The sequence below is a fragment of the Gorilla gorilla genome, chromosome 10, assembly GCF_029281585.2.
Source record: "Gorilla gorilla gorilla isolate KB3781 chromosome 10, NHGRI_mGorGor1-v2.1_pri, whole genome shotgun sequence".
NCBI lineage: Eukaryota > Metazoa > Chordata > Mammalia > Primates > Hominidae > Gorilla > Gorilla gorilla.
Window position 1 is genome coordinate 132,236,320 of NC_073234.2, and position 22,528 is coordinate 132,258,847.

General features: G+C 47.7%; 1 protein-coding gene across 2 annotated transcripts in view; it reads left to right on the plus strand.

Annotated features, from left to right (window-relative positions):
• The window catches only part of RNFT2 (ring finger protein, transmembrane 2), a 114,180-nt gene extending 93,737 nt beyond the window's left edge, over positions 1-20,443 (plus strand). The window contains exons 8-11 of one of the 2 annotated variants that reach the window (XM_055358118.2): positions 1,229-1,378; positions 3,381-3,446; positions 3,604-3,705; positions 16,798-20,443. In XM_055358118.2, the coding sequence (XP_055214093.1) occupies positions 1,229-1,378; positions 3,381-3,446; positions 3,604-3,705; positions 16,798-16,932 (453 nt within the window). In that variant the 3' untranslated portion in view covers positions 16,933-20,443. The remainder of the gene's footprint in view (positions 1-1,228; positions 1,379-3,380; positions 3,447-3,603; positions 3,706-16,797) is intronic. The other variant, XM_004053957.5, reaches the window with a different exon arrangement.
• Positions 20,444-22,528: the final 2,085 nt, after the last annotated feature.

The window sequence follows — 22,528 nt, forward strand, 5'->3', positions numbered from 1 at the left end:
AAATAGCTCAGACTGGAATTGCTGGGTCATAAAGTAGGTATGTATTCAACTTTATTAGACACTACAGAGTGGGTGTATTTTCATCTCCATTTTACAACACAGGCCACAGAAAGCTTCAGGGACTTGTCCAAGGTCAAGGGGAGGAAGAGAAATAGGATTTTTCTCCAGGAATAATGCTAGGTGCTTATCCTGTTCATCTCCTTTAATCCTCAAAGCAACCCCATAAGGTGGGAATTCTGATTCCCATTCTGTAGATGGGGAAACTAAGGGTCATGAACATCCAGCAAGGTCAGGTTCAATCCCAGCCCAGTGTGAGTACCCAAGTCGTGTTCTCTTTTTTTTTTTTTTTTTTTTTTTTGAGATGGAGTCTCGCTCTGTTGCCCAGGCTGAAATACAGTGGTACAGTGGTGTGATATCTTGGCTAACTGCAACCTCTGTCTCCCAAGTTCAAGCAATTCACCTGCCTCGCTTGAGTAGCCTCCGAGTAGCTGGGATTACAGGTGCGCCACCACGCTCAGCTAATTTTTGTATTTTTAGTAGAGTTGGGGGTTTGCCATGTTGGCCAGGCTGGTCTTGAACTCCTGACCTTAAGTGATCCACCTGCCTGGGCCTCCCAAAGTGCTGGGATTACAGGCATGAGCCACCACACCCGGCTCCTGTTCTTTCTCAACACAACTAGGTATTCATCCTGCCTCCTTGGAAGAGAGCAGGTCGTGGAGCTAGGAAGGACACGTATCTCCCCGCTTTGGGCCTTATTGCCTGGCCTTACCTGCATTCTGTGCCCATCCTGCCCAGGCCCCTGAGAGCAGTCGCCTGTGATGCTCGAGTCAGCCCTCTAAAGATGAGGATGGCCTGGATGCAGAGGGCAGGGACTGTGCCCCCACCTTGGGCTTTGAGCCTTCCAAGCCACAGCGAGACCCAGAGGGTGACCCACTCTCCAGCCCTCTGCCCAAAGGTGTAGGGTTTCTCCTACCCTGAAACTCAATCCTCAATCCTGGGCACTTTGGTCTTCTGGGCTGCTGGGTGGCGGATGAGGGCAGTGGGCAGGGGCCGCGTCTCCCTGGCCATATCGCAGCCCCATTAGGAGCTGGCCTGAGTGCTTTCCAGAGCTGATTAATGGCCTGCCTGTGACCTAGAATGTCATCACTGCCCAGGGCGGGGGGCCCCCCAGCTGGGTCCTTTGGGTCTTTACTGCTAATAATAATTGATGTTCTCTGTGTGGTTGCAGGGAAAGTTCTATCTGGTCATCGAGGAGCTGAGCCAGCTGTTCCGATCCCTTGTCCCCATCCAGCTGTGGTACAAATACATCATGGGTGACGACTCCTCCAACAGCTACTTCCTGGGCGGGGTCCTGATCGTTCTCTACAGCCTCTGCAAGGTGAGGTGGCCCCAAGGCTGGAGGGCCGGCCTAAAGAGGGCCCCATTCACTAGTCAGGCCTCGGGGCTTCTGGGCAACCTGGAATACCCATGCTGATTGATTGATTGAGTTATTTTAATTGAGGGAAAATTCATACGACATGAAATTAACCACTAACTTTTATTTTTATTTTATTTTATTTATTTTTGAGATAGAGTCTCACTCTGTCGCCCAGGCTGGAGTTCAGTAGCGCAGTCTCGACTCGCTGCAACCTCCACTCCTGGGTTCAAGTGACTCTCTTGCCTCAGCCTCCCGAATAGCTGGGACTACAGGCATCCACCACTATACCCAGCTAATTTTTTGTATATTTAGTAGAGACAGGGTTTCACCATGTTGGCCAGGCTGGTTTTGAACTCCTGACCTCAAGTGATCTGCCCACCTCTGCCTCCCAAAGTGCTGGGATTACAGGCATGAGCCACCACTCCCGGCCTCCAGTAACTATTTTAAAGTGTACAATTAAATGGCATTGAGCGGATTCACAATGTCACACAACCACCACCACCTCTGTCTAGTTCCAAGACATTTTCATCACCCTGAAAAGAAATACCCATTAAGCAGTCACTCCCCATTCTTCCAACCTCCCCTTCCCCCAGTCCTTGGCAACCACAAATCTGCTTTTTCTGTCTCTATGAATATACTTATTATGAATGTTTCATATAAATGGAATCATGTAATAGGTGCCCTTTTGTGTCTGGCACTTTCATTTAACATTGTATTTTTGAGGTTCATCCACATTGTAACATGTATCAGTATTTTTTATGGTTTAATCTACCCTAATTTCTCACCTATGAAGCTCACCATATGATATTCTTTCCAATAGTCATCTTCACAAACCCTTCAAGGAACATACTATTATTACTCCTTTTTTTTTTTTTTTTTTAGACTGAGTCTCGCTCTGTTGCCCAGGCTGGAGTGGAGTGGTGCAATCTCGGCTCATTGCAACCTCCGCCTCCCGGGTTCAAGCGATTCTCATGTCTCAGCCTCTCTAGTAGCTGGGATTACAGGCATTCACCACTATACCTGGCTAATTTTTGTATTTTTAGTAGAGATGGTGTTTTACCATGTTGGCCAGGCTGGTCTCAAACTCCTGACCTCAAGTGATCCACCTGCCTCAGCCTCCCAAAGTGCTGGGATTACAGGCATGAGCCACCCCACCTGGCCCCCATTATTCCCATTTTACAGGTTAAGAAACTGAGGTTCAGGGAGGTTAGAAACTGAGGTTACTTGCCCAAGGTCACTCAGGTAAAGACAACAGAACAAGCATTGAACCCAGGCAGGCTGCCTCTAAAGCGATAAGCTCCCAACCACACTTCTACTGAATGTTTTCTCTCTCTCTTACCTCAAAAATAGTATCTGTGTTAAATTGCACACCCTCAACTCCTCAAATTAGTATTCAGTGCTTTTCTTTTCATCATTAGTACAAATCAGAGGTTTTTTTACCCTCTCAAAATCCATACATCCTTCTCTTTCTCTTTGGTTCTCCATTTCTGGCTTTAGAGAATCCTGGGAGGATGCATGAGTTCTTCTCTTTCCTTCCTTCCAGCAGGACTGGCAAGGCAATCCATGTAGTATCAGCCATTGGGGCGTACTGATTACTTGCTGGTTCTGATCAACACAGTGACTGACTGGAGTGCTAGATGGAGAAGGGTTATCAGGGTGGGCTGGGCTCAGAGGAAGAGTGCTGTGATCGATTATCAATGCCTGCTGTGGGCTTGGGAAGGGAAATAGGCACTATGCATGCCATATATTTGCTATTCTGGCCTAGGTAGCAGGGGAAACTCTTGATATTAGGCAACAAGACAAAAGCCATGCAACACTGTTGGGAAGGAAGAAGTGCAAATGAGAAGAGGAGCCCTAAAAATGTTCTGAGTCAAAAATGGGTGGAGGGTCAGAGGATGGGATTGTGCAGGGGTCACGAGTGATCCTTGGGTACGTTTCAGCCACCACCCTGCTCTCCTTTCAGTCCTTCGACATCTGTGGACGTGTGGGCGGAGTTAGGAAAGCCCTGAAGCTTCTCTGTACCTCTCAGGTGAGTTGGCTTCAGGTGGTCCCCACCAGGGTCCTGAGAATCAGGAACTGGAAAGAGCAGCGACCCCTTCCTCAGCCCACAGATCTCACAGTGCTCCTGAGGGCGTAGTTCCCAAGGGCGACCATAGCTGTATTTGCTTCTCCCCTCCCTCAAATAGAACTATGGAGTCCGAGCCACCGGGCAGCAGTGCACAGAAGCCGGTGACATCTGTGCCATCTGTCAGGCCGAGTTCCGAGAGCCTCTGATTCTCCTGTGCCAGGTGAGCAGGGCTCAGGCGGGACCATTGGAGACCAAGGCTGGGGGAGAGTAGGACCCTTCCCCATGGGCAGTCCTCGGGTCTCTGGCATGGGTCTCTGGGGGGCAATCCGGTTAAGACCGGAGTCAGCCAGACCTGGGTTCCAATCTCACCTCTGCCTCTTAGTAGCTGGGTGGACTTGGGCACGTTATTTCACCTCTCTGAGCCTTGGTTTCCTTCGTAAAATGTAGAATGCCAAATTCAGTATGGTGTAACATCAAAATATCCTTCATGTGAATTTCAGCAGCATTCTTGACCCCCTATGGGTCAGTCACTCTCTCTCTGAGCCTTGGTTTTTCTCATGTCTAAAATGGACATAATAGTGGCCAGGCACAGTGGCTCACACCTGTAATCCCAGCATTTTGGAAGGCCGAGGCAGACAGATCACCTGAGGTCAGGAGTTGGAGACCAGCCAGGCCAACATGGTGAAACCCTGTCTCTACTAAAAAAAATACAAAAATTAGCCAGGCATGGTGGCACACACCTCTAGTCCCAGCTACTCTGGAAGCTGAGGCAGGAGAATTGCTTGAACGCGGGAGGCAGAGGTTGCAGTGAGCCGAGGTCATGCCACTGCACTCCAGCCTGGGCAACAGAGCAAGACTACATCTCAAAGAAAAAAAAAAAGGACATAATAATAACAGCTACTTCATAGGGCTATTATTATGATTAAAATAGATCATCCATGGAAAGAACTAAATTTCAATTATTCAACCATAGAAGTTGCTAGAATTATCATTGTCATCTGTATAATTATTATTACCATTTGTTTTTATTAGTCGTGGGTCACCAGCCCACAGTCGTAAGTGCTGGCCGGTTCCTTTTAACTCCCTAAATGCATCCCTCCTCCTCTTCCTGACATCAGGGACTAGGTGTCAATTCAGCAAATGTGTATTGGGGTCAAAGCATCCTATCTGACACCAGGAAGGAGAGGCAGAGGGCCCGCAGATCCCGTCCCCTCCTCTGGAAGCTCACAGTCTCCGCCGGGAGACAGACACTTACATAAATAACTGTGAAGCAAGGCAGGCAGTGATAAGTGCCGTGTAAGAGAGATTCATGCAGTGTCTCGGGGGACTGAGGCAGAGAGCGATGAGTTCCAGGTTGGGAAGGGTTTTTGGAGGAGGCATAGCCTGGAGACTAAAAGGCATGGAAAGGCTTACGGGTAGGGGGATAGAAAGTGGGTTCCTTTTTAACATCGACAAGCATTTTTGTTGCTGTTGTTATTGCTGTTTGGAGATTTGGAAGGGGGAGGTTGTTTTTCATGTTCAATTGTATTTCTTTTTAAATGGATAATATATTTGCATGAATCAACATTCAAAAAGAAGACTAAAGAGATATGATGACTAAACACAGTCTGGGACCTGGGTTGGATCCCAGAACAGAGAAGGGACATTAGTAGAAAACGGGTTTGATGAAATCCAAATAGAGTCTGGAGTTGAGTTAATAGTAACGTATCAACGTGGGTTTCTTAGCTTTGACAAATGTACCACGGTAATGCAAGATGATGACATTAGGGGAAACTGAAACCCAGTGAGGGGTGTACTGGGATTTTCTGTTCTATCTTTGCAACTTTTCTGTAAGCCTTAAATTATTCCAAAATAAAAAGTTTACTTTAAAAAAATCTTTGAAAGATATAAAAAGGAGGCCTGTCACCATATGTATGTATATGTGTGTATATATTTATACACACACAAACATATCTTTTTTAAAAAAAACATAAGTTATAGTACATTCTACCTATGCTGTTTTCTGCACCTTCTTTTTTAACTTAAAACTCTATCTTAGAGATTGCTCCTTATCCTATTTTATAGCTGCAAAATGTGCCATTTTATGAATAGACCAGTTTGTTTAACCATTCTTCTATTGATAGGCATTTAGTAGCTGATAATCTTTTGTTATTACAAATAAGGCTGTCATGAATGATCCAGAATGGGGAGATCAATTGCACCAACCTGGGCCCATCATGTTGATTAAAGGTTAATTCAAGGGAAGCATTTAGAACTGCTCCTGGCACGTGGTCAGGGTTCAATAAATATTAGCTCTTATGGGCAGGCATCCCATTTCACACACACATGAGCTCTTGGTAGGATAAATTCCTAGTGGCAGAATTACTGGGTCAGAAGGTACACAGTTTTGACAGTTATTGCTAAACTGCCCTCTGTAAAGAATGTATCCACTTATGCTGTTAGTATGCAGTATGACACAGCCGCTTGCTTCTTCCCTCACCAACACACAGCGTTACCAAGCCTCTTTTGAGCTTTGCCAATCTGACAGGTGACAAACGGTATCTCAGTGCAGTTTTAATTTGCATTTCCCTAATTATGAGCGTGGTTGAGCATCTTTTCATATGCTTCAGAGCCATCTGTAGTTCCTTCTTGGTAGCAGGGACGATTTGAACATGATGTCAAGGTGAAAGTCTGACAAGCTCTCTAAGCCTCAGTCTGTTTGTCTCTCCTCCATTCTTCTCCTGATACCACTATGTGCAACTGGATTAGAAATTCTTGGGAGGAGTCAGACAAGACACCCATTGTCCCAGATCTAGGAGTAACAGCTGTACCCAGTGCTGGTTGAAGACTGTACATATGACCAGGCCAGGCACACATTTTAGTCTTGCTCTGTTGCTGTGAGCTAGGCCTGGAAAGGCAGAGATGATTCACATAGGTAAATGGGTCATGCTGATTCCTAAAAGCATTGAATGAATGAACAAATGAATGAATGACTTGGCTGCGATGTTGCTTCCTCCATAAAGCCTTTCCTGACTCTGCTTCTCCAGACTAGTCACGTCCCTAGCTATATGGTCTCATAGATGCCTGTGTTTTTCCTACTTAGCACTTATTCCAATTGTTAACTAGGTAGTTCATTTGGTAATTAGATGGGCAAGGTCTGTCTGCCTTCTGCCGAATCACAAGCAACATGAGAGCAGATACCATGTCTGTCTTGTTTAGCAGCAGAGCCACAGTACTGTCTCAGTAAATATTGGATGGATGGATGGATGGATGGATGGATGGATGGATGGATGGACAGAAGGAAGGATGGATGGGATGGTTGGATGGAATGTTTAGATTAATAGGATGGGTGGGTGGATGGATGGATGGATGGATGGGATGGGTGGGTGGGTGGATGGATGGATGGATGGATGGATGGATGGATGGATGAATGGAAGTGAATGATGGCCAGGTGGAGAAGTTGGTGGGTGAGTGAAAGGTAGGTGGACAGAGGTATAAGTGGGTGAGTGACTGTATGGATGGGCAAATGGATGGACAGATGAGTGGGTAAATAGGATGGATGGACAGATGGACAGATGGATGGACAGATGAGTGGGTAAATAGGATGGATGGACAGATGGACGGATGGATGGAATGGTGTCCAAGTGAAGGAGTGGATGGGTGAGTGTAAAGGTGGGTAGATAGAGGTATAAGTGGGTGAGTGACAGTGTGGGTGAGCAAATGAATGGACAGATGGGTGGGTATATAGATGGGTGGGTGGGTGAATGGATAGGTGGAAGGAAGGAAGGAAGGAAGGGAGGGAGGGAGGGGCAGAGGGGCCCACTAGGCTAAAGCCATACCTTGTCTCCCCTTTAAGCTCAATATGTCACTCCCACTCCACCCACTACCCCCTGAGCTAGGGCTCAGGAAGCAGATTGTTAATTGAAGCTAGTTGGGCAGACACTGAGCATGTCCTGAGGTTAGAACGCTCTGCTCAGGAGCACACTTGCCCAGTTAGGCACTCTGCAAGTATTTATGGTGTGCCCTCTGACAGGCTACAGGGAACCAGGGAAAGGGCATTTTGAACACAAAGTGAGAAGCTTGGTTCATTTAAAGAAATCCTTTGCCAAAGAGAAGAGTAAGAGTGCATTTAGAGAATGAACTGTCCTCCAATTCTTGGTCACTATGAGTTTGGTTTTTTGCATGTTTTATGATATGAAGGCAAGAGGGCAAGAGAATGGTGACTCCTGTTGATTTCGTGCTTACAAGTTCTTCATACTTGACCTTATCTGTCCCCATCTTCACAGACACTTCGGGCGGGAAGTAGTAACCCTATTTAATAGAGACAAAGACTCAGGCTCAGAAAAACAAAGGGATGGACTTGCCTGAGGTCCCGTTGTTCCTCAGTCACAGAACCAGGATTCAAATCCAGAGCCTCTGATGCCATTGGCCATGCCCATTCCACAAGGCTTGGTCTCAGGCTTTGAGATGCCCCCAGGGCTGCATTACAAGATCAGAGCACTTTTTCCAGAAATTCCTGGGAATAGTCTCTGCTGTGTCCAGCCAGGCCCGTACACGTTGCCTCCTCGGAATGAATGAATGGCTAAGCTGGAATCAGAGTTCTTGACACCTACCTCTGACTCCTCCATCCAGTCATCTATGCTTTGAGGGCTTATTGAGCACCAACAATATCCTAGGCACTAACTCTGTAACCCTGAGCAATGCATTTCATTGTGACCCTGACCCTCCATGTCATCTGTCACCCAAGATTGACAAGCTGCTGGGCAGCTTGTAGGACTTTTTTAAGAGTCATATGAGATGATGTATAGGGCTGTATATGGGTTTTGAAAATCATAGTGTATTATACCGGTATTCAGTATTAGTGTTTAATTCTAAGTCTGGACTTGGCTGGCCTGGTTTGTGTGATTAAAGAGGATCTGAGGTTAGGGGTATGTGTCTGTGTGTGTGTGTGTGTGTGTGTGTGTGTGTGTGTCCTGTCTGGTAGTAGCCACATTTTCAGTAATGTTATTTTTCGTAATTAAATGCTTCAAACATCCTTTCCCAGATTCCCTATGAGTAAGAGTTTTCACTACAAAGTCAGATGCTTTTTGTATCAGTTATCAATTGCTGTATAACAAGCTACCCCAAAACTCAGCAGCTTAAAGCAACAAATGTTTATTATCTCACAGTTTTTACGGGTCAAGAATCCAGGCACAGGCCAGGCATGGTAGCTCATGCCTATAATCCCAACACTTTGGGAGACCAAGGTGGGCAGATTGCTTGAGGCCAGAAGTTCAAGACCAGCCTAAGCAACATAGCGAGACCCCATCTCTACAAAAAATACAAAAATTAGCCAAGTGTGGTGGTGCACGCCTGTGGTCCCAGCTACTCAGAATGCTGAGGTGAGAGGATTGCCTGAGCCCAAGAGGCAGAGGCTGCAGTGAGCCGAGATTGCACCACTACACCAGAGCCTGGGTGACAGAGGGAGACCCTGTCTCAAAAAAATAAAACGACTGGGCATGGTGGCTCACACCTGTAATCCCAGCACTTTGGGAGGGTGAGGCAGGCGGATCACCTGAGGTCAGGAGTTCGAGACCAGCCTGGCCAACATGGTGAAGCCCCATCTCTACTAAAAATACAAAAATTAGCCTGGCATGGTGGCACACACCTGTAGTCCCAGCTACTCAGGAGTCTAGGGCAGGAGAGTCACTGGAACCTGGGAGGCAGAGGTTCCAGTGAGCCAAGGTCATGCCACTGCACTCTAGCCTGGGTGACAGAGCAAGACTCTGTCTCAAAAAATATATAAATATAAATATAAATATATATATATAAATATATAAATATATATATAAATATATATAAATATATAAATATATATAAATATATATATATATATATATATATATAAATATATATATAAATATATATAAATATATAAATATATATAAATATATATATATAAATATATAAATATATATAAATATATATATATAAATATATAAATATATATATAAATAGAGAGAGAGAGAGAGGGAGGGAGGATCCAGGTACAACTTAGCTGTGTCCTCTGCCACAGGGCCTCTTACAGGCTGCAGTCAAGGTATTACCAGGGCTGTGGTCCTCTCCTGGCTCAACTTGGGGAGGAGCTGCATCCAAGCTCCGCCGTGTGGTTGCTGGTAGGATTCCATTCCTAATGGGCTGTGAAATTGGAGGCCTCAGTTCCTCACTGGCTCTTGTGGCCAGTAGATACCCTGAGTTCTGGAAGTCACAGTCTTTTGTAACCTAATCCCAGAAGGGACATCCCATCACCTTCACTGTATCCTCCTTGTTGGAAGCAGGTCACTAGGCGCCACCCTTACTTAAGGGAAGGGGATGCACGAGGCTATGAACACCAGGAGAAGGGGATACTGGGGGCCATAATGGAAATCTACGTCTCACATGCCCAAGGTTGGATTCCAACCCTGCCACTTAGCAGCTGTGTACCTTGGGCGCACAGCTCCCCCTCTCTGAGTCTCACTGACCTGTCTGTTTGCTGTTATGAGACTGGGGTGCAATTATGCACATAAAGAACATTGGCAGGGCCTGGTATCATGTTCCTACTTTATTTTATTTATTTGTTTGTTTGTTTGTTTGAGACAGAGTCTCCCTCTGTCACCCAGGCTAGAGTGCAGTGGCATGGTCTTGGCTCACTGCAACCTCTGCCTCCCGAGTTCAAGCGATTCTCCTGCCTCAGCCTCCCGAATAGCTGGGATTACAGGCACCCACCACCATGCCCAGCTAATTTTTGCATTTTTAGTAGGGACGGGGTTTTGCCATGTTAGCCAGGCTAGTCACAAACTCCTGGCCTCAAGTGATCCACCCACCTTGGCTTCCCAAAGTTTTGGAATTACAGGCGTGAGCCACCGTGCCTGGCGTGTTTATACTTTATAAGGGGTAGTGGCTCATAACTGCCTGTTCTCCTCCTCACTTGCATTCATCCACCTGGACCCAGGCCTGGCTGCTTCCTGCTTTCTCGGCTCACGCTGAACACCAAGTGCTAGGTCCAGAAATGCCCCTCTCCCACTCAAAGCCTCTTCTCTCACATTGGGGCTGGCTCTTGTGATTGTAGGCTCTTGTCCCAAGCCCCACCTGCCTGCTCTGGATCTTTGGGCAAGACCTGGATAGAATTTGGGGTGAGGGTGAGGTGACTGGTTTAACCCCAATTCTGTGCTTCGGGAGGCACGACCAGGGGGCAGTTAACAATCCAAGGCCAGCCGGGCACAGTGGCTTGCACCTGTAATCCCAGCATTTTGGGAGGCTGAGGCGAGTGGATCCCTTGAGCCCAGGAGTTTGAGACCAGCCTGGCCAACATAGCAAGACCCCAACTCTACAAAAAATACAAAAATTAGCTGGGTGCCATGGTGCCTGCCTGTAGTCGAGCTACTCAGGAGGCTGAGGTGGGAGGATCACTCGAGCCCCAAAAGGTCGAAGCTGCAGTGAGCCATAATCACACCACTGCACTCCAGCCCAGGTGGTAGAGTGTGACCGTGTCTCAAAAAAAAAAAAAAAACCCAAGAAACAAACAAACAAAAAAACAATCCAGGGCCACCTGCCTTCCCCACTGCCCATCAATCCACCCAATCCTATCCTTCCCAGCTGAGAAAGGGCTCCTTCTTCCTCCCCCTTCCTCTGCAGACGTTCATCCCTTTCTCCACATGCTGGAGGCAGTCCACAGCCGTGAACTCCTCAGCTGGGCCCTGGGTAAACGTGATTTTTTGAACCTTTTCATTTGACACCAGATTCTGTCCTCCCATTTCTCTGAGGAAGGGATTGTGAGCTCCTGGAGGGCAGGGACCAGGCCTTCGTCACCCTAGTATCGCCAGACTTTCCTGTTTGGTCATTTGTCATCTGCATTCCCATTCATTTGTCCTCTCCATTGACAGAGCCCCTACTCTGTGCCAGCTCAGGGCTGGACAGTAGGAGTACGATAACAACATGGCTGCCCTCATGGCGTTTACCACCTAGAGGGCGGGGCAGATGTTGACTAAGCATTTAGAACAGTGGTTCCCAAAGTGTGGCCAGGGTACCTCTGGGGGTTCCTTTCAGGGGGTCTGTGAGGTCAAAACCATTTATATAATAATACTAAGATATTATTGGCCTTTTCGCTCTAGTTCTTTCATGAGTATACAGTGGAGTTTTCCAGAGGCTGCATCGCCTGCAAGGAGGTCATCACTCTGGTGGCTCGTGAATATGTGCTTGTGTATTATGGGGTCTTTTTTGTTTTGTTTTGTTTTGTTTTGTTTTTGAGACAGAGTCTTACCCTGTAGCCCAGGCTGGAATGTAGTGGCACGATCTTAGCTCACTGCAACCTCCACCTCCCAGGTCACGGTTCAAGCAATTCTCCTGCCTCAGCCTCCCGAGTAGCTGGGATTACAGGCACACGCCACCATGCCCAGCTGATTTGTGTATTTTTAGTGGAGACGGGCTTTCGCCGTGTTGGCCAGGCTGGTCTTCAACTCCTGACCTCGTGATCTGCCCACCTTGGCCTCCCAAAGTGTTGGGATTACAGGCGTGAGCCACCGTGCCTGGCCATTATGTTTTAAATATGTCTCCGTTTCTATTTCTAAATATTTCTAATATTTCTAAATTTGTAAATATAGACAAATTTAAACGACATAGACAAAAGCTCTTTGAGGTCTTCAGTGTTTTTAAAAAATATAAAGGGGTCTTAGCACCAGAATATCTGAGGACTATTAAATTAGAAGTGAGAGAGCCTCAGTGAATGTGTTGAATGAATGAGTGAAAAAACTGCTAAATTTCATGGCTATTTCCCATTCACTTAACCAAGTCTATGTGAACAGGGGTTGTGTTGCATTCTCCTATGTAAGTACCTCTTTTGTCCAGGGTAGCATAGTTAAGTCCCATTTGGTTGGTCAACAGATATTTACTGAGCATCTGAGCAAGAACCGTACTCAGCATAAAACCAGGTTCTGCCCTCAGAAAGCTCTCAATCCAGTGGCTGGGCATGGTGGCTCACACCTATAATCCCAGCACTTTGAGAGGCCAAGGTGGGAGGATCACATGAAGCCAGGAGTTTGAGACCAGCCTGGGCAACAAAGTGAGACTCCATTTCCACAAAACATTAAAAAATTAGCCAGGCATGGTGGCACGTGCCTATAGTTGTAGCTACTTGGGAGGTTGAAGCAGGAGGGTCACTCAAGCCCAGGAGATCAAGGCTGCTGTGAGCTGTGATCGCACCACTGCACTCAAGTCTGGATGACAGAGCAAGACCCGGTTTCAAAAAAAAAAAATATATATATATATAGAGAGAGAGAGAGAGCTCTTAATCTAGTGAACAATCAGATGAATTTGCAAATAATTCCTCATGCAATGCTTTGAGAGGGGTTTTCACCAGGAAGAATGGCATAGGAGAGAAGGCGCGATCAGTACTTACATTTGCAGGAGACAGTAACAGGATGGAATCGGGGCAACATCATAAAACAGGGGAGATGTGATTGCTTGGCTGAGTCTTCCAAAAGAACTGGGCATGCACCCAGCTGGTCAAGATGGAGAAAGGGCATCCCAGGGTGATACTAAAGTTGGTTGGAAGGCTGTGAATAAGCCATGGGTTGAAGGTCATGTAGCACGTCAATGACATCAGTTACTCCAGTGTGTGAGGATGGGGCTGGACGGGAGAAGGGCCATCATAGAGGGTAATGGGTGCCATAGTGGGAATCTATAGAAGCTGCAGGGCTTGCTGACCCCTGGGTCCTGCCCTCCAGACCATGATGAGAATCCAGTATGGTCTTCGCGGCTCTGTGTGGACTTCTCTCCTTTTCCCACTCCCTCTCTCCCCTGCACCCCCAACTATAGCCACATCAGCTATCTTCAAGTGCCTCAAACATCTTCCTATCTCAGGAGCTTTGCACAGGAGACTTCCTTCAGCCTGGAATGTTCTATCTCTATCCCATCCCCTCTCTTCTGCCCAGTTAACTGCCAAATGTTCTTCAGGCTTCGACTCAAGTGTCCCCACCTCCAGGAAACCTTCCTTGACTACCCCTTGGATCAAACTGGTCCCTCTGTCACACACCTCCATAATACCATGGAAATCTCCTTCAGAGCGCTGTCTACAATTAGGCACCCACTGTACACCATGCTAGGAATGAAGGGGTTTACAAGAAGCTTACAGCCTGGTATGGAGAGACAGATAATAAACTGTAAACACATAAGATAATAATCATTATTACTATCATAATAGCTAACAGTTATAGAGCACTTACTATTTGCCAGTCATTATTCCAAGTGCCTTCTTTTTTATATTATTGTTATTTTTTTAGACAAGGTCTCACTCTGTCTCCCAGGCTGGAGTGAAGTGGCATGATCATAGCTCATACAGCCTCAACCTCCTGGGCTCAAGCAATCCTCCCACCACTTCAGCCTCCCAAGTAGCTGGGACGGCACATGCCACCATGCCCAGCTAATTTTTTTTTTTTTTTTTTTTTTTTTTTGTAGAGACACGGGGCATGGGGGTGGAGGAAGTCTCGCCATGTTGCCCAGGCTGGTCTCAAACTCCTGGCCTCGAGCCATCCTCCTGCCTTCGCCTCCCAAAGTGCTGGGGTTATAGGCATGAGCCACTGTGCCCAGCTTCTCTTTTGTGGTTTTGCTTTTAAAAAAACATTTTGTTTAGATTTTTTTTATTATTATTTCCTCAAACGTTTCATTTTGAAAAATTTCAAACCTGCAGGAAAGTTGCATGAAACTCTTCTATTCTTCATCCAGATTTACTGATCATTAACATTTTACATTTGCCCTTTTTTTGACATCAACTTTTTTTCCCTAAACCAGTTAAGAGTAAGTGGTAGACATTTAGATTCTTCATCCCTAAAGACTTCAGTGTGCATCTCCCAGGAACAAGGACATACTCTCAGATAATCACAATTCCACTAGCATGCCCAGGATTTTTTTTTTTTTTTTTTAAGATGGAGTCTAGCTCACTCTGTTGCCCAGGCTGGAGTGCAGTGATGCGATCTCGGCTCACTGCAACCTCTGCCCCCTGGGTTCAAGCGATTCTCCTGCCTTAGCCTTCCAAGTAGCTGGGACTATAGGCGTGTGCCACCATGCCTGGCTAATTTTTGTATTTTTAGTAGAGACGGGATTTCACCATGTTGGCCAGGCTGGTCTGAAACTCCTGACCTCAGTGATCCCCCCGCCTCAGCCTCCCAAAGTGCTAGCATTACAGGTGTAAGCCACTGTGCCTGGCCACCCAGGAAATTTTAAATTAACGTGACATATTATTTAATATATGGTACATATTCAGATGTCTCCAGTTGCCTTCAAAGTGCCCTTTATAGCTGGCATTTTTTTTGCCACCCCTGGGACCAATCAAGACTCATGTGCTGCATTTGGTTGTCATAGCTAAGTACTTTTAACATGTTAATTAATCTTCCAATGAGGGGGTTCTATCCCCATTTTACAGATGGGGGAACTGAGGCACAGACAGGTTGCATTACTTGTCCAAGTTATACAGCCAGAGAACGGTGGAACCCATTGGTCTTTCCAATCTCCCTGCCTTTCTCTCTCTCTCTTTTTTTTTTTTTTTTTTTTTTTTTTTGAGGCAGAGTTTTGCTCTCGTTGCCCAGGCTGGAACACAATGGCACGATCTCAGCTCACTGCAACCTCTGCCTCCAGGGTTCAAGTGATTCTCCTGCCTCAGCTTCCCGAGTAGCTGGGATTACAGGCATGTACCACCACGCCTGGCTAATTTTGTATTTTTAGTAGAGACGGGGTTTCTCCATGTTGGTCAGGCTGGTCTCAAACTCCTGACCTCGGGTGATCCGCCCACCTCAGCCTCCCAAACTGCTGGGATTACAGGTGTGAGCCACCGCGCCTGGCCCTCTCTCTTTTTTAAAAAATTTAATTTAATTTTAAGTTCCAGGATGCATGTGCAGGATGTGCAGGTTTGTTACATAGGTAAACGTGTGCCATGGTGGTTTGCTGCACCTATCAACCCGTCACCTAGGTATTAAGCCCCACATGCATTAGCAATTTATCCTGATGTTCTCCCTCCCCCAGCCCCCACAACAGGCCCCAGTATGTTGTTCCCCTCCCTGTATCCACGTGTTCTCATTGTTCAGCTCTGACTTATGAGTGAGAACATGTGGTGTTTGGTTTTCTGTTCCTGTGTTAGTTTGCTGAGGATAATGGCTTCCAGCTCCACCCATGTCCCTGCAAAGGACATGATCTCGTTCCTTTTTATGGCTGCATAGTATTCCATGGTGTATATGTACCACATTTTCTCTATCCAGTCTATCATTGATAAGCATTTGGGTTGATTCCATGTCTTTGCTATTGTGAATAGTGCTGCAGTGAACGTATGCGTGCATGTATCTGTTTATCATAGCACTAGTTACCTGCCTTTCCTCTTGACCCTTGTGTTCTATTCTCAACCTAGAAGGCAGAGGGATCGCTTTAAACTGCAAATCATATCAGGTCACTCCTCTGCTCCAAGCCCTACCATGGCCCCTTACTTCTCTCAGAATAAGAGCCAAAGACCTCACAATGGCCCACAAGTACCTACACCATATGCACCCCTCACCCTCCATCACTTCTGTGACCTCATCTCCCTCTCCCATCCACCCCGACAACCCCAGCCCAGCTATCCTCTCCTTCCTGTTCCTCCCGCACATCAAACACAGTCCAGCCTCAGGGCCTTTGCACATTGCTGTTGCTGCTAGAAGTGCTTTTCCCCAAGATCTCATCAGGGCTCACTCCTCACTGTCCTGCAAGTTTTACCCAAATGTCAGTATCTCCGTAAAGTTGTCCTTAACGTCCCAACTCGCCCAAGCCCTCCCTGTTCCTTCTCCCTCCTGCTTTTTGTTTGTTTTTTGTTTTTTTGTTTTTAGACGGATTCTTGCTCTGTCACCTAGGCTGGAGTGCAGTGGCACAAACTCAGCTCACTGCAACCTCTGCCTCCGGGTTCAAACGATTCTCTTGCCTCAGCCTCCCGAGTAGCTGGGACTACAGGCGCCCACCACCACGCCCGGCTATTTTTTGTATTTTTTAGTAGAGACTGGTTTTCACCATGTTGGCCAGGGTGGTCTCGAACTCCTGCCTCAGGTGATCCGCCCATCTTGGCCTCCCAAAGTGCTGGGATTACAGTCCTGAGCCACCACACTTGTCCCCTCCCCTGCTGTTTCATCTTGGTGCTTCCTACTGATAACTCAGTATTTTAGAGTCGCATTGTCTCCCCAGCGCGAGTGCAGGCGCCCCGAAGGCAGGGGTTGTCTGTCTAGTCCGCTGCCCCTTCTCCTGCTCCCGAGACCGAGGCGGACACGCAGTAAAGAGTCCTGGTGCCTGCTGATTGCTGTCCCCGCAGCACGTGTTCTGTGAGGAGTGCCTCTGCCTGTGGCTGGACCGTGAGCGCACCTGCCCGCTCTGCCGCTCGGTCGCTGTGGACACCCTGCGCTGCTGGAAGGACGGCGCCACGTCCGCACACTTCCAGGTGTACTAGGACCGAACACTGAGGACACCCAGAAGGACGCCAAGGGTCAGCATGCCCGGACCCAGCCCTGCGGGGGCTTCCTGAGAAACAGGCCTCAAGCACTTACATCCTGCCTCTTGCCCTCCACCACCTCTGACCCCAAAGTCCCGCCCCTGTCTTGTCCTTCTGACCTTCATCTTCCTCTCTCGTTCTGTGGTATAGTGCCTGCCTCCTTCCCCTGCAAAAGGGGATGTCTTCCTAACTCAGACTTGATGCCCTTCTAGATGCATCTTCCTTCTCCACTCCAAGTCAAGGACCTGGCAATACATGAAGTTCCCACTTGTTGGTTATTTTCTCTTTCTTTTTTCTTTTCTTTTCTTTCTCTCTGTCTGTTTCCCTCCCTCCCTCCTTCCTTCCTTTTTTTTTTTTTTAAACAGGGTCTCGCTCTATCACCCAGGCTGGAGTGCAGTGGCACAATCTCGGCTCGCTGCAACCTCCACCTCCTGGGTTCAAGCGATTCTGCTGCCTCAGCCTCCCGAGTAGCTGGGATTACAGGCACCCATCAACACACTTGGCTAATTTTTGTATTTTTTAGTAGAGACAGGGTTTTGCCATGTTGGCCAGGCTGGTCTCCAACTCCTGACCTCAAATGATCAGCTCGCCTCAGCCTCACGAAGTGCTGGGATTACAGGCATGAGCCACCGTGCCCAGGCTCTTTTTTTTTTTTTTTTTTTTTTTTTGAGGCAGGGTCTGGGTCTTCACCCAGGCTGGAGTGCAGTTGGCACAATCACAGCTCCCTGCAACCTTGAACTCCTGGGCCCAAGCCATCCTCCCGCCTCAGCCTCCCAAGTAGCTGGGACTACAGGTGTGTGCCACCAGGCCTGGCTAATTTTTTTTTTTTTTTTTAATTTTTAGTAGAGGCGAGGACTCATTATGTTGTCCAGGGTGTTCTCAAACTCCTGGGCTCAAGCAACCCTCCAGTCCTGGCCTCGCAAAGTGCTGAGTGCTGGAATTACAGGTATGAGCCACTGTGCCCAGCCCACCTGCTGGTTATTTTAACTTAGTACCTAGTACCTAGGACTTGATGGCACAGGCTGGGGAGGAGCCTAGAGATCACTGCCTCCCAGATAGCCCAGGCCTGCAGATTAGAATCCCTGTGAGCCCTGTGAAGTATTTTTTCTTTTCTTTTCTTTTTTCTTTCTTTCTTTTTTTTTTTTTTTTTGGTTGTTGTTGTTGTGAGACAGAGTCTTGCTCTGTTGCCCAGGCTGGAGTGCAATAGCACGATCTTGGCTCACTGCAACCTCCGCCTCCCGGGTTCAAGTGATTCTCCTGCCTCAGCCTCCCGAGTAGCTGGGACAACAGGTGCGTGCCACCATGCCCAGCTAATTTTTTTTTTGTATTTTTAGTAGAGATGGGGTTTCACCACGTTGGCCAGGCTGGCCTCAAACTCCTGACCTCAAGTGATCCACCTGCCTCAGCCTCCCAGAGTGCTGGGATTACAGGCATGAGCCACCACACCTGGCCCAAAGTATTTTCAAAATACAGTTGTTGGGCCCCACCATATACCTGTAATGACTTAAGGTCCCAAATACTTCATGCGCAGCAGGCAAAGCATCCAGCATCCTGCTTGGATTACGTGCTGTCATCCTCACAAGAGCCCTGTGATGGGGGAGGTACTCTTGGGTCCCCTGTTTTATAAATGAGGAAACTTGGGCACAGAGCTTGGTGCGGTAACTTTCCCAGGGTCACCCAGCCAGCATGGGCGGGCCGAGTTTCCAACAGAGGCCTGGTACAGTTTCAGAACCCACATCTAAAAAAAAAAAAATTTATTAGAGATGAGGTTTCTAATAAAAATCCAGGTTGTCTAGGCTAGATTCAAACTCCTGGGCTCAAGTGATCCTCCCTCCTCAGCCTCCCAAGCAGCTGCAACTACAGGCACACTCCGCTATCCCCAGCAGAGCCCGCACTCTTAACCTCCGCACTGCTCTGCCCCTCAGACATTCCAGGCATGGGGCCCAGCAGACACGGTCTTCTAAAAGCACACGAGAGGCCGGGTGTGGTGGTCCATGCCTGTAGTGCCAGCATTTTGGGAGGCTGAAGCAGGCGGGTCACCTGAGGTCAAGAGTTCAAGACTAGCCTGGCCAACATGGCAAAACCCCCTCTTTACTAAAAAATACAAAAATTAGCCGGGCGTGATGGCGGGTGCCTGTAATCCCAGCTACTCAGGAGGCTGAGGCAGGGAGAACTGCTTGAACTTGGGAGGTGAAAGTTGCAGTGAGCCGAGATTGCACCACAGCACTCCAACCTGGGTGACAGAGTGAGCGAGACTCTGTCTAAAAAAAAAAAAGAAAGAAAGAAGGGAGGGAGGGAGGAAGGAAGGAAGGAAGGAAAGAAAGAAAGAAAGGTCAACTTTGGCCCAGATGTGGTTACCCCTTGGTCTCCTGTCTTTATGTCTTTCTCCTCTTTCTATTCTGTCATCTCCCTGACTTAAGTCTCAGGCCTGTCAGCGGCTCCTGTGGACATTGCCATCCCCTCTGGTAGCCTTCAGAGCAAACAGGACAACCTATGTTATGGATGTTTCCACCAACCAGGGTAGTGGCCTGGAGCACCGTAACCATCTGTGCTTCTGTGATCTCTATGACAGAGCCACTTCTCCACCTCTGAAAAGTTCCGCGCTCTGAAATCTGGCATGAGATGGCACAGGTGACCACGCAGAAGCCACCGGAATCTTGCCTGCCCTATTCCTCTCCCAAGTCTGTTCTCTTATTGTCAACCTCAGCACAACAGGCTGGCGCCAATGGCATTACAGAGAAAGCAATCTGTGTGGCTAGTGGGCAGATTACCATGCAAGCCCCAGGAGAAATGGAGGAGCTTTGTAGCCACCTCGCTGTCAGCCAGTATTAACATGTCCCCTTCCCCCTGCCCCGCCGTAGATTCAGGACATTCACCCCTGTGTGCCACCAAACCAGGACTTTCCCCTTGGCTTGGCATCCCTGGCTCTCTCCTGGTACCCAGCAAGACGTCTGTTCCAGGGCAGTGTAGCATCTTTCAAGCTCTGTTACTATGGCAATGGCCATGATGTTACAATCCCACTTGCCTGAATAATCAAGTGGGAAGGGGAAGCAGAGGGAAATGGGGCCACGTGAATGCAGCTGCTCTGTTCTCCCTATCCTGAGGAAGAACCAAAGGGAAGCAACAGGAACTTCTGCAACTGGTTTTTATCGGAAAGATCATCCTGCCTGCAGATGCTGTTGAAGGGGCACAAGAAATTGGAGCTGGAGAAGATTGATGAAAGTGCAGGTGTATAAGGAAATAGAACAGTCTGCGGGGAGTCAGACCTGGAATTCTGATTCCGAACTCTTTATTACTTTGGGAAGTCACTCGGCCTCCCTGTGGCCATCTCCAGGGTGACGGAACCCAGTGTATTACCTGCTGGAACCAAGGAAACTAACAATGTAGGTTACTAGTGAATATCCCAATGGTTTCTCCAATTATGCCCATGCCACCAAAACAATAAAACAAAATTCTCTAACACTGCAAAGAGTGAGCCATGCCTGTTAACACTGTAAAGAATGTAACATGTGGGGGACACACAAGGGCAGGTGGGATGGTTTAGTTTAGGATTTTATTAGTGCATGCCCTACCCTCTGGGGGAACATCCCATCTGAGGTTTTCTTCTCGGTGGGGGGATTTAACTTCTGTCCTAGGGAAAACAGTGTCTGATGAGGAGTGTTTCCAACACAGGCTGCATGAATTCCCCTATACCAGTGCGAAAGCAGCCAGGAGTCCCCGTTGGAAAAGAACAATGCCACTCTCTTTTATGTATCTTGGTTCTGCAACTCATTTGTTGTAAGTAGGGTTAATCGAGTATCAGGTTCACAGTATCCTGCCCTTAATATTTTATGATTCACTGACTCAAGTTCCACGAAGTCCTTAGAAATGGTCCTCTTCATGTAAAATATCTTGAGAATAATAAATGTGAGGGAATAAGAAAGGCAAGCTTTGGACGCAGGTATGATAGATGCATCAGCTTCAGAAGAGAAGAACGATGTGCAGAGTGTTAGGAAGACATCCGGGCTGCTGAGACTCGGGATTAGAAGAAAGAGAAGTAAATAAAGTGGGTCCTGGAATCTCTTAGGACTTCTGCTGTAGGACAAACAGCTGCCTTTGGTGTTTTAATGTCTCCCAAAGTACCCTTCAGCCAATAAATACCATCTGTTGGTGCAACTTGTGTTTGTGGTCTTGATTTTCCTTTCACCTCTTGAAGCCAAATGCAACTGTCTTAGATCAAAGGAGAAGAAGCCCTTCGCGGAGTGGGTGGTTGTCTTATGTTGGTTTCCCCTAAAGCAGATCCTGTTCAGGTGCATGTGATTTATTACAGAAGTGCTCCCACGAGAAACCAGTAAGGGAATCATGAGTGAAATAGAACAGGGAAGGGAAAGAAGCCAAGCTCTGGCGAACTCTCAATCTTAGCCGGATCCCCCAGGGAGCTCAGGAGCATAAGTTTCATCTCAGAGTTTGTCCCATCCCACAAAATACACACCAATTGATACTTGGCACTGGGCTGATGGGGGGACTTCCTGCACTTCAGACTCTCCCCTAAGAGGCTCCAAGGGGAAGCCTCTGAAGGCCCCAGATACCAGCAAAGCACACGAAACTGCAGGATAGGAATCTGGCAAAAGGGATCAGAAAGGGCCTCTGTGGGGCACTTACAGTGCCCACTACAGGGGCTAACTGGAGGTTGTGTGGACCAAAAATGTATAGGCTGATTCAAGAAGGGTTTTCCAGGGCACCAGATTATGATAGATATTTAAATGTAGATTAATAGCACGAGGTGACAGTACATGCCTCTCAGGGCAACATTATGACACCAGCCATGAAAACATCGCATCAGGCCAAACTTTTGGGTTGCCATCAAGGCTGGGCATGGTGGCTCACTCCTGTAATCACAGCATTTTGGAAGGCCAAAGTGGGAGGATCGCTTGAGCCCAGGAATTTGAGGACAGCCTGGGCAACATAGCGAGACCCCCATCTCTACAAAAAAATTAAAAACTCAGCCAGGCATGGTGATATGCGCCTGTGGTCCCAGCTACTCCGAGGTGGGAGGATCGCTTCAGCCCAGGAAGTGGAGGCTGCAGTGAGCCGTGATCACACCACTGCACTCCAGCCTGGGCAACAGAGCTAGACCCTGTCTCAAAAAAGAAAAAAAAAAGAAAAGAAAACCAATTCAAATATGGCTTAAGTAAAATAAAGACTTTATTTGGTTTATGTAACTGTATGGGCTTCAAGTACAGCTGGATTCAGAGACTCCCAGTGTTGATATAGAATTGTGTCTCTCGGTCAGGCGCAGTGGCTCACGCCTGTAATCCCAGCACTTTGGGAGGCTGAAGCAGGCAGATCACTTGAGGTCAGGAGTTGGAGACCAGCCTGACCCCCTCTCTACTAAACACACACACACACACACACACACACACACACACACAAAACAACTAGCCAGGCGTGGTGGCCCACACCTGTAATCCCAGCTACTCAGGAGGCTGAAGCACAGGAATCGCTTAAACCTGGAGGCAGAGGTTGCAGTGAGCCGAGATAGCACCACTGCATTCCAGCCTGGGTGACAGAGTGA